Source organism: Oncorhynchus nerka, linkage group LG4 (genome assembly GCF_034236695.1).
Source record: "Oncorhynchus nerka isolate Pitt River linkage group LG4, Oner_Uvic_2.0, whole genome shotgun sequence".
NCBI classification, from domain to species: Eukaryota; Metazoa; Chordata; class Actinopteri; order Salmoniformes; family Salmonidae; genus Oncorhynchus; species Oncorhynchus nerka.
Window position 1 is genome coordinate 45088920 of NC_088399.1, and position 15418 is coordinate 45104337.

Sequence of the window (15418 nt, forward strand, 5' to 3'; positions counted from 1 at the left end):
GAAATAAGTATTTTGTATACATATTTTTTTGTAAGCTTTTATAGAAAATTACTACTTGATTTGGGCCAGATTATTTGAAAATACTAAAATACACAAAAAAACAAGTATTTACACAACAAATAATCAAATACACATGTATTGAACCCAGTTCTGGTACTGTCAGGCATGTAATGCTGCAGTCGTATAATTAGAGGGTTATTCCTGTCACGCCTGCTCCCACTCTTTCCTCCTCTTCTCGTCTCCAGCGTCGGTCCTTACATTCTGAGTCCAACCACTTCTAATTCTATGGATTTTCCACTGCCTCAGGAATCCTAACAGCTCTGGAAAACCTCTGTAGTCAATCAGTTTGTCTATACACCAACTGGCTAGTTTATTAATTACATCTAATACCGTCTAGTACCGTGTCGACACCCCCTTGCCTCCAGAACAGCCTGAATTCTTAGGGGCATGGATTCTACAAATCGGGAGGGATGTGGGTCCATGCTGACTTGATGGCATCAGGCAGTTACCTGCAGATTGGCTGGTGGTACAACACCGCCACCAGCCTGTACAGGTGTCCATGGACTCATGCTGCTAATGCCAAATCCTGACTCTGCCATCAGCATGACCCAACAGGAACTGGGATTCGTTGGGACAATGCAATTGTTTTCCACTCCACAATTGTCAAGTGTTAGTGGATCGCGTGCCCACTGGAGCCGCTTCTTGTTTTAAGCTGATAGAAGTGGATCCTGGTGTGGTCGTCTGCTACAATAGCCCATCTGTGACAAGGACTGACCAGCTGTGCATTCCGAGATGCCGTTATGCACAACACTGTTGTACTGTGCTGTTATTTGCCTGTTTGTGGCCCGCGTGTTAGATTGCACAATTCTTGCCATTCTCCTTCGACCTGTCTCATGAACAAGCTGTTTTCGCCCACAGGACTGCTGCTGACTGGATGTCTTTTTGTTTGTCGCCCCATTCTCGGTGAACCCTAGACACTGTTGTGCATGAAAAGCCCACGAGGTTTCCTAGATACTGGAACCGGCACGCCTGTCACCGACAATCATACCATGCTCAAAGTTGCTTAGGTCACTCGTTTTGTCAAGTCTAACATTCAATCGAACAGTAACTGAATGCCTCGAAGCCTGTCTGCCTGCTTTATTTAGCAAGCCACGGTCACGTGACTCAGGGTGTGCAGGAGCCATCCACTTTCGTGAACGGTACCTAATAATATATACAGTGTATTCGGGACTTTTCCCACATTTTGTTACGTTACATACAGCCTTATTCTAAACTGGATAAAAAAAATTAATAGACATCAATCCACATACAATACCCCATAATGACAAAGCAAAAACTGATTTATTAAAATTAAAAAACAGAAATACCTTATTTAAGTAAGTCTTCATACCCTTTGCTATGAGACTCGAAATTGAGCTCAGGTGCATCCTGTTTCCATTGATCATCTTTTAGATGAGTACACTTGTGGTAAATTCAATTGATTGAAAAGTTTGTGGTCATACGCACATCCTTAAAAACATTGGTGCTGGGATAATAAAGACTAGTAAAGAACAACAAGGCCCGCATACTGTTAAAGCTCCCAATTCACCGCTTTATTGACAACGTTTCCATCCGAAAGGGATCTTCGTCAGGTCAAACAAACAAACTGACAGATCACATCACAAAATATATAACATTTCACCTCACATGACCATTGCGGACATGACGCATGGTGGGTGCAAAAGCAATTTGTGCATCTCTAATAATTGAATAACAATGAGATGGGTACATGTAAACACAGCAAAAAAAGTATCGTCCTCCCACTGTCAACTGCTTTTCTTTTCAGAAAACTTAACATGTGTAAATATTGTATGAACATAACAAGACTCAACAACTGAGACAAACTGAACAAGTTCCACAGACATGTGACTAACAGAAATGGAATAATGTGTCCCTGATCAAAAGGGGGGTCAAAATCAAAAGTGACAGTCAGTATCTGGTGTGGCCACCAGCTGCATTAAGTACTACAGTGCATCTCCTCCTCATAGTCTGCACCAGATTTGCCAGTTCTGCTGTGAGATGCTACCCCACTCTTCCACCTAGGCACCTGCAAGTTCCCGGACATTTCTGGGGGGAATGGCCCTAGCCCTCACCCTCCGATCCAACAGGTCCCAGACATGCTCAATGGGATTGAGATCCAGGCTCTTCGCTGGGCATGGCAGAACACTGACAATTCGCGCACTGATCGAGCAGTATGGCTGGTGGCATTCTCAAGCTGGAGGGTCATGTCAGGATGAGCCTGCAGGAAGGGTACCACATGAGGGAGGAGGATGTCTTCCCTGTATCTCATCATTGAGATTGCCTGCAATGACAACATGCTCAGTCCGAAGATGCTGTGACACACCGCCCCAGACCATGATGGACCCTCCACCTCCATATCGATCCCGCTCCAGAGTTCAGGCCTCTGTGTAATGCTCATTCCATTGACAATAAACGGGAATCCGACCATCACCCCTGGTGAGACAAAACCGTGACTCGTCAGTGAAGAGCACTTTTTACCAGTCCTGGCTGCCAGTCCAGCAACGGTGGATTTGTGCCCATAGGCATGCTTGCTTGTGATGTCTGGTGAGGACCTGCCTTACAACAGGCCTACAAACCCTCAGTCCAGCCTATTGAGGATAGTCTGAGCACTGATGGAGGGATTGTGCATTCCTGGTGTAACTCGGGCAGTTGTTGTTGGCATCCTGTACCTGTCCCGCAGGTCTGATGTTCGGATGTACCGATCCTGTGCAGGTGTTGTTACACATGGTCTGCCACTGCGAGGACGATTAGCTGTCCGCCCTGTCTCCCTGTCTTAGGCGTCTTACAGTACGGACATTGCAATTTATTGCCCTGGCCACATCTGCAGTCCTCATGCCTTCTTGCAGCATGCCTAAGGCACGTTCACGCAGGTGAGCAGGGACCCTAGGCATCTTTCTTTTGGTGTCTCTTTAGTGTCCTAAGTTTTCATAACTGTGACCTTAATTGCCTACCGTCTGTAAGCTGTTAGTGTCTTAACGACTGTTCCACAGGGGCACGTTCATTAATTGTTTATGAGTCATTGAACAAGCATGGGAAACAGTGTTTAAACCCTTTACAATGAAGATCTGTGAAGTTATTTGGATTTTTACGAATTATCTTTGAAAGACAGGGTCCTGAAAAAGGGACGTTTCAAGTTTAGAAGTTCCAGAAAATAATATATATTTACAAAATGACCAAGTAGGTGACCTGGAAGGCAAGACAAATCAAAATGACATATTCATGTAAGAAATGGTCTGATATCTCCTGACATCAAATTCAATTGATTGGACATGATTTGGAAAGGCACACACCTGTCTATTTAATGTCACATAGTTGACAGAGCATGTCAGAGCATAAACCAAGCCACGAGGTCAAAGGAATTGTTCGTAGAGCTCCGAGACAGGATTGTGTCGAGGCGAAGATCTGGGGAAGCGTACCAAAATAATTCTGCAGCATTGAAGGTCCCCAAGAACACAGTGGCCTCCGACATTCTTAAATGGAAGAAGTTTTGAACCACCAATACTCTTCCTAGACCTGGTCGCACGGCCAAACTGAGCAATCAGGGGAGAAGGGCCTTGGTGAAGGAGGTGACCAAGAATCCGATGGTCACTTTGACAGAGCTCAAGAGGTTCCTCTTTGGAGATGGGAGAACCTTCCAGAAGGACAACCATCTCTGCAGCACTCCACCACTAAGGCCTTTATGGTAGTGGCCAGACGGAAGCCACTCCTCAGTAAAAGGTACTTCATAGCCCGCTTGGAGTTTGCCAAAAGGACTCTCAGACCATGCGAAACAAGATTCTCTGGTATGATGAAACCTAGATTGAACACTTTGGCCTGAATGTCAAACGTCACATCTGGATGAAACCTGGCACCATCCCTACGGTTGAAGCATGGTGGAGGCAGCATCATGCTGTGGGGATGTTTTTCAGTGGCAGGGACTGGGAGACTAGTCAGGATCGAGGGAAAGATGAAAGGAGCAAAGTACAGAGAGATCCTTGATGAAAACCTGCTCCAGAGGGCTCAGGACCTCAAACCGGGGTGAAGGTTCAGCTGGACAAGGACAACAACCCTAAGCACACAGCCAAGACAACGCAGGAGTGGCTTCTGGACAAGTCTTTGAATGCCCTTGAGTAGCCCAGCCCAAGCCCGGACTTGAACCCAATCAAACATACAGGTGTGCCAAGCTTGTAGCGCCATACCCAAGAAGACAAGGCTGTAATAGCTGCCAATGGTTCCTTAACAAAATACTGTGTAAAAGGTCTGAATACTTACGTAAATGTGATATTTTATATATATTTTTTTTACATTTGCAAACATTTCTAAAAACCTGTTTTTGCTCTGTCATTATGGGGTATTGTGTGTAGATTGATGAGTGGGAAAAATGATTTAATCCATTTTAGAATAAGGCTGTAACGTAACAAAAAGTGAAAAAAGTCAAGGGGTTTGAAAACTTTCCAAATTCACAGTATAATTGAAGGGTATTCCACGTTAAAACTGTCCAAATATTTTGATATGCAATGATTTTAAAAGCTTTGTTTTTCCTTTTTCCACCATTGGGAAAAAATTTTGCTACTCCACTTATCCTGGATTCCCTGGTTGTGATATATGCTGATGTAGTGGGAGTTCTTTATAGAACATAGAAGATTCTAGAGAATTACATTCCCATGGGATTCCTTACCCTGACAGCTGGATGACAATGGATCCTCCTATCTTCACCCTCTTTCCTCTCCTCCTCTCATCTCTCATTCTCTCCTGTCTCTCTCCAGTCTTCACTCAGTGGAAGCAGATTATAAAGCTTGGAGCTCTCCACATCCCCTCCCTCTATTCCTGTTGATGACTCTCTGTGGATATACCGACAAACACATGCACGATGCACACGCGGTCTAATGACATAAGCGCAGATAAATGCTCAATACTAAGTCTGCAGAAAGCACATACACACAAACACACACAGACAGGCTTAAAGCTCTGATATGGCAGTGCTGTCTGGAAACATCTTCCTCAGTCGCTGAAGGGAGGAGCTGACGACACACACCTCAGTGTGCTGAAGGAGAAGACCGCTAACAAATATGGCTATAGGAAAAGACTAAACGGCTTGTAGATTTTGGGACTCTGCTGTGACTTCAAAGGGTTGTACAGGAGGAGAACACATACAGTGCCCTTGGAAGTTTTTCACATTTTGTTACGTTACAGCCTCATTCTAAAATCTATACAAATCTATTTTTCCCTCATCAATCACAGTACCCCATAAAGACAAAGTGAAAACAGATTTTTTTTGGACATTTTTGCAAATGTAGTAAAAATAAAATACCTTATTTACATAAGTATTCAGACCCTTTGCTATGAGACTCGAAATTGAGCTCAGGTGCATCCTGTTTCCATTGATCAAGGGCCTTGGTCAGGGAGGTGATCAAAAACCCGATGATCACTCTGACAGAGCTCCAGAGTTCCTCTGTGAAGATAGGATTAACTTCCAGAAGGACAACCATCTCTGCAGCATTCCACCAATCAGGCCCTTATGGTGGAGTGGCCAGACGGAAGCCACTCCTCAGTAAATGGCACATGAAAGCCGCTTGGAGTTTGCCAAAAGGCAACTAAAGACTCGCAGACCATGAGAAACAAGATTCTCTGGTCTGATGAAACACATATTGGCTTGAATGCCAAGCGTCACGGTGGAGCATGGTTGTGGCAGCATCTTGCTGTGTTTATCAGCGGCAGGGACTGGGAGATTAGTCAGGATCGAAGGAAAGACGAATGAAGCAAAGTACAGAGACTAGTCAGGATCAAAGAAAAGATGAACTGAGCAAAGTACAGAGAGATCCTTGATGTAAACCTGTACCAGAGAGCTCAGGACCTCAGATCTGGGCGAAGGTTCACCTTCCGAGAGGGCAACGACTTTAAGAACACAGCAAAGACAACACAGGAGTGGCTTCGGGACAAGTCTCTGAATGTCCTTGCGTGGCCCAGTCAGAGCCTGGACTTGAACCCGATCTAACATTTCTGGAGACCTGAGAATAGCTGTTCAGCGACGCGCCCCATCCAACATGACAGAGCTTGAGAGGATCTGCAGAGAAGAATGCAAGTGTTCCAAGGTTGTAGCGTCATACCCAAGAAGACTCGAGGCTGTAATCACTGAGTAAAGGGTCTGAATACTTATGTAAATAAATTATTTCAGTTTATTTTATTTTGTACATTTGCACAAAAAAAACTGTTTTTTCTTTGTCATGATGGGGTATTGTCTGTAGATTGATGGGGGGAGGGGGACGGCATTTTTTAAATCCATTTTAGAGTAGAGGTTGTAGCATGACAAAACGGAAGAAGAGTGAATATTTTTTTTACAGTAAACATTACACTCACAAAAGTTACAAAATAATAAAGACATTTCATATGTTATATTATGTCTATATACAGTGCTGTAATGATGTGCAAATAGATAAAGTACAAAAGGGAAAATAAATAAACATAAATATTGGTTGTATTTACAATGGTGTTTGTTTTTCACTGGCTGTCCTTTTCTTGTGGCAACAGGTCACAAAGCTTGCTGCTATGATGGCACACTGTGGCATTTCACCCAGTAGATATGGGAGTTTACCAAAATCGGGTTTGTTTTCAAATTCTTTGTGGATCTGTGTAATCTGAGGGAAATATGTGTCTCTAAAATGGTCATACATTTAGCAGGAGGTTAAGAAGTGCAGCTCAGTTTCTCTCTCTCTCTCTCTCTCTCTCTGCATGTGTGTGCGGGGTATTGGGGTGGGCTTGGGGTCCATGGCAGTTCATAGCCCTCTTGATTAGCAGAGGGAAGGCAACAGTGCTCGTTTGAGAGAGTGAAATCATGTGTGTGTGCGCGTGTGTGTGATACACTAGGGGCAGCAGTCAGTCCGCCACAACAACAACATAGGCCTTATGCTAATGAATGCTTGTTCTCTCTCCCTTCTTTCTCCCTCTCCCTCTGACTCTCTCCCTTTGCCTCTCTCACTTTCTCTCTCTCTCTCTCTTTCCCCCTCTCTCTCTTTCCATCTCCCCCTCTCTCTTTCTCTTGCAGACAGCCCTGCTGTCAATCTACTGCTTCAATCACAGGTGGCATGACCTGAGGAGATGGATGGAGGTGAAGATGTGACAGGTCAGGGCTGGGCAGATAGCTTAGGAGGTTGGTGGCACCTTCATTGGGGAGAACGGACTTGGTAATGGTAATTGCTGGAGGGAAATGTGTGGAATGGTATCAAAGACATCAAACATGGTTTCCTTAAACATTCAAATATAATTTAGAATATGATCATTTTCACATATAACACATAAACAGACATAATACACTGACATACAGTATTAACCAGATAAATACTCTAATAGTGCAAAAATATATATTGATTCCTTCATCTACCATAGTCCCCGCACAACCTTCCAATTTATTATATTTAAATAGTTAAAATAGTATTGTTTGCATATATATTTTGAATGGTTTCTGGTTTGCTCAGATACATTTTTCAAATTCTTTATTGCTCTAAATCGAAATGTTATTTGGACTATTCCTCTTTTCTGTCTTTATAACACATAGATGTGGACAATTTATTCCTAGTATTTACTTAATGTCTGTCTCTTACCAACTGAATAGTGTTGTGAATAGAGTTTGGCTGTTTTAAATGGTGTACATTGTGGAATAAAATTAGCATGTTCTTTTTCAATTATTGTGTTGATTGATGGCAAGCCAAGTGTCACACCCTGATCTGTTTCACCTGTCTTTGTGATTGTCTCCACCCCCCTCTAGGTGTCTCCCATCTTCCCCATTATCCCCTGTGTATTTACACCTGTGTTCTCTGTTTGTCAAGTCAACCAGCATTTTGTCTCAGCTACTTCTTTTCCCCCAGTCTCTCTTTTTTTTTCACCCTCCTGGTTTTGACCCTCGCTTGTCCTGTCTCTGAGCCCGCCTGCCTGACTACTCTGTCTGCCTGCCATCCTGTACCTTTGCCCCACCTCTGGATTACCGACCTCTGCCTGACCTTACCCTGAGCCTGCCTGCCATCCTGTACCTTTGCCCCTACTCTGGATTATCAACCCCTGACTGCCTTGACCTGTCGTTTGCCTGCCCCTGTTGCTGTAATAAACATTTACTTTGACACAGTCTGCATCTGGGTCTTACCTTCAAACCTGATAGTACGAACTGGCCATGACTGACCCAGCAGTCCCGGGACAGCTGCGCGACACCATCTCCTCTCAAGGAGCAACCATCTGGAGGCACGAGGAACTGCTTCGTGGCCTTAGGGAGGGGGTCCAAACGTTGGCTGAACGCCATGACTGGGCATTGTATATTTTGCTGGAGCAACTGTGGTAACCCCACAGCCCCTCAGTAACTCAGTAACTAGCAGTGCCATCTCATCGGTCACTCCACCTTTTCGGGAGCCCCCCCCCGGAACGCTTCAATGGAGAGCCGATCAACTGTCAGGTGTCTCTAGCGAAGGGTGCTCTCATTTTCGAGCTTCAGCCCTCCTCCTTCCCCCGGATTGCTCCAAGATTGCCTCTCTCATCACGCTGATGTCTGGGAGGGCTCTCACCTGGGCTACTGCTGTATGGGAACAACAGTTGGTCATATGCGTTAGTCTGGAGGGGTTCGCGGGGAGTTGAATGTTTTTTACTCCCATTCTCCGGGAGAAAAGCTGCCCGGAAGCTAATCCAGCTTCGGCAGGACTCTCACTGTGTGGCAGATGGTGTGGATTTCAGCACGTTGGCAGCGGAGAGTGTTTGGACCCAGGAAGCACTGTTCGATATATTCCTGCACGGCGTCTCGGAGGAGGACAAGCTTGCAGCTCGGGAGTTACCTACGGATCTCGATTACCTCATCGCTTTGACCATCTGAATCGATGGGCGACTACAGGAATGACGGAGGGAGAGGAAATTTGACTTTGCCTGCCCTTCCAGGGATTCCATCTTGCCTCCGAGTCATCCCGGAAGTCCCCGACGATCTCGTTGCCAAGAGAATCTGAGGCTTTACTGACCTTCCCCGAGAGTTTTTAAATTTTTTATCTTTATTTAACTAGGCAAGTCAGTTAAGAACAAATTCTTATTTTCAATGACGGCCTAGGAACAGTGGGTTAACTGCCTTGTTCAGGGGCAGAACGACAGATTTGTACCTTGTCAGCTTGGGGGTTTGAACTTGCAACCTTCCGGTTACTAGTCCAACACACTAACCACTAGGCTACCCTGCCGCCCCAGTTGCCGAAGACGGCTGAGCCACCGCTTCCCGAGCCTATGCAACTAGGTAGCCAGCGGAACGGTAATACAGGATCAACACGAAGAGTTGTCTGTATTGCGGGACTCTTGGTCATTTTGTGTCCTCTTGTCTTTTAAAAAGACCAGGCTCACTGGTAGGAGTGAGTACTCTGGTGGGCCATATGGAGAGCTTTCTTGCTTTCCTTGCTCGCACCCCTTTTCATGCCATTCTGCTGTGGGGAAAGCAGTCTAGATCTCTCCGGGTCCTCATTGACTCTGGGACCGATGAGAGCTTTTAGGATGCTGCCCTGGCTTCCACTCAGCCCCTTTCTTCTCCCATGGATGTTAGAGCGCTGGATGGGCGATCTATAGGCCGCGTCATTCATATTACCACTCCCATCAACCTACGGGTGTCAGGGAATCACAGCAAGACTATTCAATTCCTGCTCATGAAGTCTCCTCAGATTCCAGTGGTTTTGGGATTCTCCTGGCTCCAGCGACACAATCCTCCTCATCAACTGGTCTACTGGTGCCATCATGGGCTGGAGTCCATTGTGAAGACGGCGCAACTTTCCCCGGGACGTATTCCTGGGGGCTCGGAAGATGCCCCGGACCTCTCCATCATTCCCGCAGAATACCAGGACTTTCGGGAGGTGTTCAACAAGGCCCGGGCCACTTCACTTCTGCCGCACCGACCATATGACTGCGGGATTGACCTTTCCCCTAGTACCACTCCGCCCCGGGGACAACTGTACTTGCTATCGGGACCGGAGACCAAGGCTATGGGCACCCACATTGAGGACTCCCTAGCTGCAGGATTTATATGTCCTTCATCCTCTCCCGCCGGCGCAGGGTTCTTTGTGGAGAAGAAGGACAAGAGCCTATGCCCATGCATCAACTACCGGGAACTCAATGGGATAATGGTGAAGAGCTACCCGCTACCACTCATCTCCTCGGCCTTCGAGCCGCTGTGTTTTCCAAGCTGGATCTACGGAACGCCTACCATCTGGTGCGGATACGGGAGGGGAATGAGTGGAAGACCCCCTTCAACACGGCCAGAGGCCACTAAGTATTTGGTCATGCCATTTGTCCTCACCAATGCCCCTGCTGTGTTCCAGGCTCTGGTAAATTATGTTCTCTGCAACATGTTGAACTGGTTCATCTTCGTCTACATTGATGACATCTTTGTCTTCTCCCACTCCCCCCAAAAACATGTACTCCACGTATGACAGGTTCTTCAACGCCAGAGACATCCTGGACCCAGGCCTCGTCGTGGATTTCCAACGCCAACACCCCGGTCAACCAGGTATGCGCCCAGGTAGGACGCCAGCCTCCTAATTTCATTTGCTAATGCATTTCCCCAGAACACAGAACAATAGTTCACCTGACTCCCAATTAATGCTTGGGTTGTTCGCTTAATAATATTTCCCGGTAAATATTTAGCTATCCATCTGATCATGCATTCATGTAATATATATATTTTTACATAGATTAGTTATTTGAGATGCTGCACCCCTAGAAGTTTGGTTTCTGCCACTTCCTCAATTTTTACTCCCCTCGTACTTAATTGTATTCCATGCTGTGTTGACCTTTTCCTGGTAGAACAGACCAACAACCTTGGATTTCTTGGTGTTCAAACAAAACAATTTTGTTCCAGCAAACCCACTCCCTGATATTAACCAAATCTACTTGTAGAGCTTGCTATACTTGTTGAACCGATTGTCTTGATGTATAAATTGTAGTATCATCTGCAAATATAGTAGCTTGAGTTTCAGATAAGGCATAAGGAAGGTTGTTGGTATATACACTGCTTCAAAAAAAAGGGAACACTAAAATAACACATCCTAGATCTGAATGAATGAAATATTTTTATTGTTGACTTTTTTCTTTACATAGTTGAATGTGCTGACAACAAAATCACACAAAAATGTATCAACCCATGGAGGTCTGGATTTGGAGTCACACTCAAAATTAAAGTGGAAAACCACGCTACAGGCTGATCCAACTTTGATGTAATGTCCTTAAAACAAGTCAAAATGAGGCTCAGTAGTGTGTGTGGCCTCAACGTGCCTGTATGACCTCCCTACAACGCCTGGGCATGCTCCTGATGAGGTGGCGGATGGTCTCCAGAGGGATCTCCTCCTAGACCTGGACTAAAGCATCCGCCAACTCCTGGACAGTCTGTGGTGCAACGTGGCGTTGGTGGATGGAGCGAGACATGATGTCCCAGATGTGCTCAATTGGATTCAGGTCTGGGGAACGGGCGGGCCAGTCCATAGCATCAATGCCTTCCTCTTGCAGGAACTGCTGACACACTCCAGCCACATGAGGTCTAGCATTGTCTTGCATTAGGAGGAACACAGGGCCAACCGCACCAGCATATGGTCTCACAAGGGGTCTGAGGATCTCATCTCGGTACCTAATGGCAGTCAGGCTACCTCTGGCGAGCACATGGAAGGCTGTGCGGCCCCGCAAAGAAATGCCACCCCACACCATGACTGACCCACCGCCAAATCTGTCATGCTGGAGGATGTTGCAGGCAGCAGAACGTTCTCCACGGCATCTCCAGGCTCTCCTTGCACAAAGACGGAGGTAGCGGTCCTGCTGCTGGGCTGTTGCCCTCCTACGGCCTCCTCCACGTCTCCTGATGTACTGGCCTGTCTCCTGGTAGCGCCTCCATGCTCTGGACACTACGCTGACAGACACAGCAAACCTTCTTGCCACAGCTCGCATTGATGTGCCATCGTGGATGAGCTGCACTACCTGAGACACTTGTGTGGGTTGTAGACTCCGCCTCATGCTACCACTAGAGCGAAAGCACCGCCAGCATTCTAAAGTGACCAAAACACCAGCCAGGAAGCATAGGAACTGAGAAGTGGTCTGTGGTCAGCCCCTGCAGAACCACTCCTTTATTGGGGGTGTCTTGCTAATCGCGTATAGTTTCCACCTGTTGTCTATTCCATTTGCACAACAGCATGTGAAATTTATTGTCAATCAGTGTTGCTTCCTAAGTGGACAGTTTGATTTCACAGAAGTGTGATTGACTTGGAGTTACATTGTGTTGTTTAAGTGTTCCCTTTATTTTTTTGAGCAGTGTATTAAGTAAATTAGGGGCCCAAGGCATTCCACAGTTTAAAGCATGAGGGGAAGAAAATGACTCATTGATATAGGTGGACTGTTTCCTGATATGACTGTACCCAATTCAATGCTGCCTCCATAATGCAATAATTTTGCACTAAATAAAATGCTACACTGAAATCTAAAAATAATACACCCACAAACCTGCCATTATCCATAGCATTGAGCCATTGGTCAGTCAGTGATGGAAGAGGTTCAGGAGTGAGGGATAGAAAGAGAACAAGGGGTAGTAGAGGTCAGAGGTGGGTGGATAAAGAGAGGAAGAGAAGGATAGATGAAGAAGAGATGGATAGAAGGAGATATAAAGGGGAAGAAGAAGGTCCCCAGAGACACATCTTCAGGAAGGAACAACGATATATATAAACTTCTGGACTACTGATGCTATGTATTGGCCAGTGAGAGGCTTTGAAGCCACCGGTCGGCCATATTTGAACTCCCCAGAAGAAGCAGAAGGATAAAATGACATGTACTTGAGTATTTATGTTGTAGTGGAGACAGTAACATAAAAATAATACTTTAAGGAAAACAACATTGTACACCTCTTCAAGGAACCCCCACTGGTGTTCAATAAGAGTGGTCACAATATTGGGGACAGCTTGGTGAGATCTAACCTGATCCCTTGAGCCCACTCAGACACTCTTGACATCCATTCCAAATGGGAACTACAAATGTGGCTCATGCACACAGTGCAATAGCACTACAAAAACATCCTTCTCAGATATCCACATACAGATCGAAAAATTCCTGTTAGGGGTATCATCTCATGCAAGACAAAGGGAGTAATCTATTTCATCACCATTCTTATGAACAATTGTATTTTCTGCGAACAGGTCTTGAAAATGAATGTATTCTTTCTACAGCTTATCAGACAAATACCCTGTTGATGATGCTTATTATGCACTATGGTTGAATCAGAATATTACAAAAACATTTAATGAAATTGGAAATATTTAAATATATAGGTAACATTTTTATGAAACAATAATGTTAATGTTATGCTAATGCTAATGCTAACAATGACATAATATATTCAATATGCGGTGAGCTATTGTCTCTTAACAGTTTCGCTTGGTTCATTCTGATCAAACTACTGTAGCAATTACGACAGACCCCTAATTGCACTGTTTGTCTACATAAACTGGTTCAAGCATTCATGACATTACCCTGTTTGTCTACATAAACTGGTTCAAGCATTCATGACATTACCCTGTTTGTCTACATAAACTGGTTCAAGCATTCATGACATTACCCTGTTTGTCTACATAAATTGGTTCAAGCATTCATGACATTACCCTGTTTGTCTACATAAACTGGTTCAAGCATTCATGACATTACCCTGAAGAAGACACAGTGATGCCATACCATTGGTGTTTCTTTACCTAATAAATTACTGGGAGCTGATATATATGGTGTGCGACTTTGTTTTTGTAGCTTACAGCTTGTTCTCGGTTAGTCAGCACATCCACACGACATAATTTTCTCTGAGTGTGCGCCAGCTCATGCTTTTTATTGGACTGATCATGTCAACATCATACTTTCAAAATCTTAGCTAGTAGTCATCATCATGAATCAGGTCGACAATCTACTGGCAAATCCTTTTCAATCCTTGTAATATGAAGAGAAATGATAAATAAAATGTATCGGTGCTCATCGGCCATTGGACATAAACATTACACAACAAGTTGGAAATCTCAAATTCAACAATGAGTGGTTTGGAAGGAATCAATGGCTAACTGCAAGCATTGCAAATTAATCACTAGCCTGCTATTCAGTGGAGAGGCTGTGTGGTCCAAGTCTGGGTTTAACTTCTTAGGGCTAGGCCCCTTTTCTCTCCACTTCCTGCCTGAATGACGTTCCCAAAGTAAACTGCCTGTAGCTCAGGTCCTGAAGCCAGGATATGCATATAATTGGTACCATTGGAAAGAATATTTTCTTTTTTGAGAGACCATCCTCTTAGAAATGCAAGTGAAAGGTTATATTGAAAACTCCCTGGATGCAATTCCTATGGCTTCCACGGGGTGTTTGCAGTCTATGTTCAAGGTTTCAGGCTTGTAACTTCAAAATTGAATAACAAATAACAGTTTAAGTAGAAAGACACAGTCTTGGAAATTCGTGTTTGCGCACGCCATGAAGACATTACGCACCTGCTAAAATCGGTTTCCTATTGAACATACTTCTTTCCGAAATAAATATTATAGTTTGATAACATTTTAGGGTATCTGAGGAGTACATAGAAACATAGTTTGACTTGTTGAAACGAAGTTTTAGGGGTAGATTTTCAGATTCCTTTCTTTGCAAGTTGAACGAGTGGATGAGTCAAATCGATTGCGCCAACTAAACAGACTTTTTGGGATATAAAGAAGGATTTTATCTAACAAAACGACACTACATGTTATAGCTGGGACCCTTTGGATGACACATCAGAAGAAGATTTTCAAAAAGTAAGTGAATATTTAACTGTTATATGTGAATGTATGAAACCTGTGCCGGCGGAAAAATATCTTGACGTGGGGCACCATCCTCAATTGCATGGCATGTTTTCGCTGTAATAGCTACTGTAAATCGGACAGTGCAGTTAGATTAACAAGAATTTAAGCTTTCAGCCGATTTAAGACCTAAATGTTTAAAATCCATAATATTCATGATTATTGATTTGAATTGCGCGCCCTCCAGTTTTACCAGAAGTTGTCCTGCTAGCGGGACACCTATCTTTATTAAGGGTCTCTTTAAGGATAAACAATCACATGCAACACCATGGGCCAGAATAGGTCGAATACATTGACCATGCTGTCAATCCAGCATGACTTCTGCTGCCTTCAAAACAACTGGAAACTTGGAACTGGGAAATCTCAGACTTCAGTGAGTTCAAGACAACTGGAACTCTGAAAATATCAAGCTCCGACTGGGAAAGTATGTTTTGAACGGTCATCCAACTCAGAATTCCAAGTCGGGAACTCAGGCCACTTTCTAGAGCTCCGACCTAAAGATACTGACGTCATGATTCAACCTTGTTTTTTTTTCCAGAGTTCCAAGTTGTTTT

General features: G+C 44.6%; 2 protein-coding genes across 2 annotated transcripts in view; one reads left to right on the forward strand and one right to left on the reverse strand.

Annotated features, from left to right (window-relative positions):
* The window catches only part of LOC135571515 (collagen alpha-1(III) chain-like), an 18506-nt gene extending 9619 nt beyond the window's left edge, over positions 1–8887 (forward strand). Inside the window, exons 9-10 of the mRNA XM_065018113.1 lie at positions 8189–8310; positions 8683–8887. Coding sequence (XP_064874185.1) covers positions 8189–8310; positions 8683–8887 — 327 coding nt within the window. The remainder of the gene's footprint in view (positions 1–8188; positions 8311–8682) is intronic.
* LOC115128947 (rabphilin-3A-like) overlaps positions 1–15418 on the reverse strand; it is a 46256-nt gene that overhangs the window by 26119 nt on the left and 4719 nt on the right. The window lies entirely within an intron of this gene.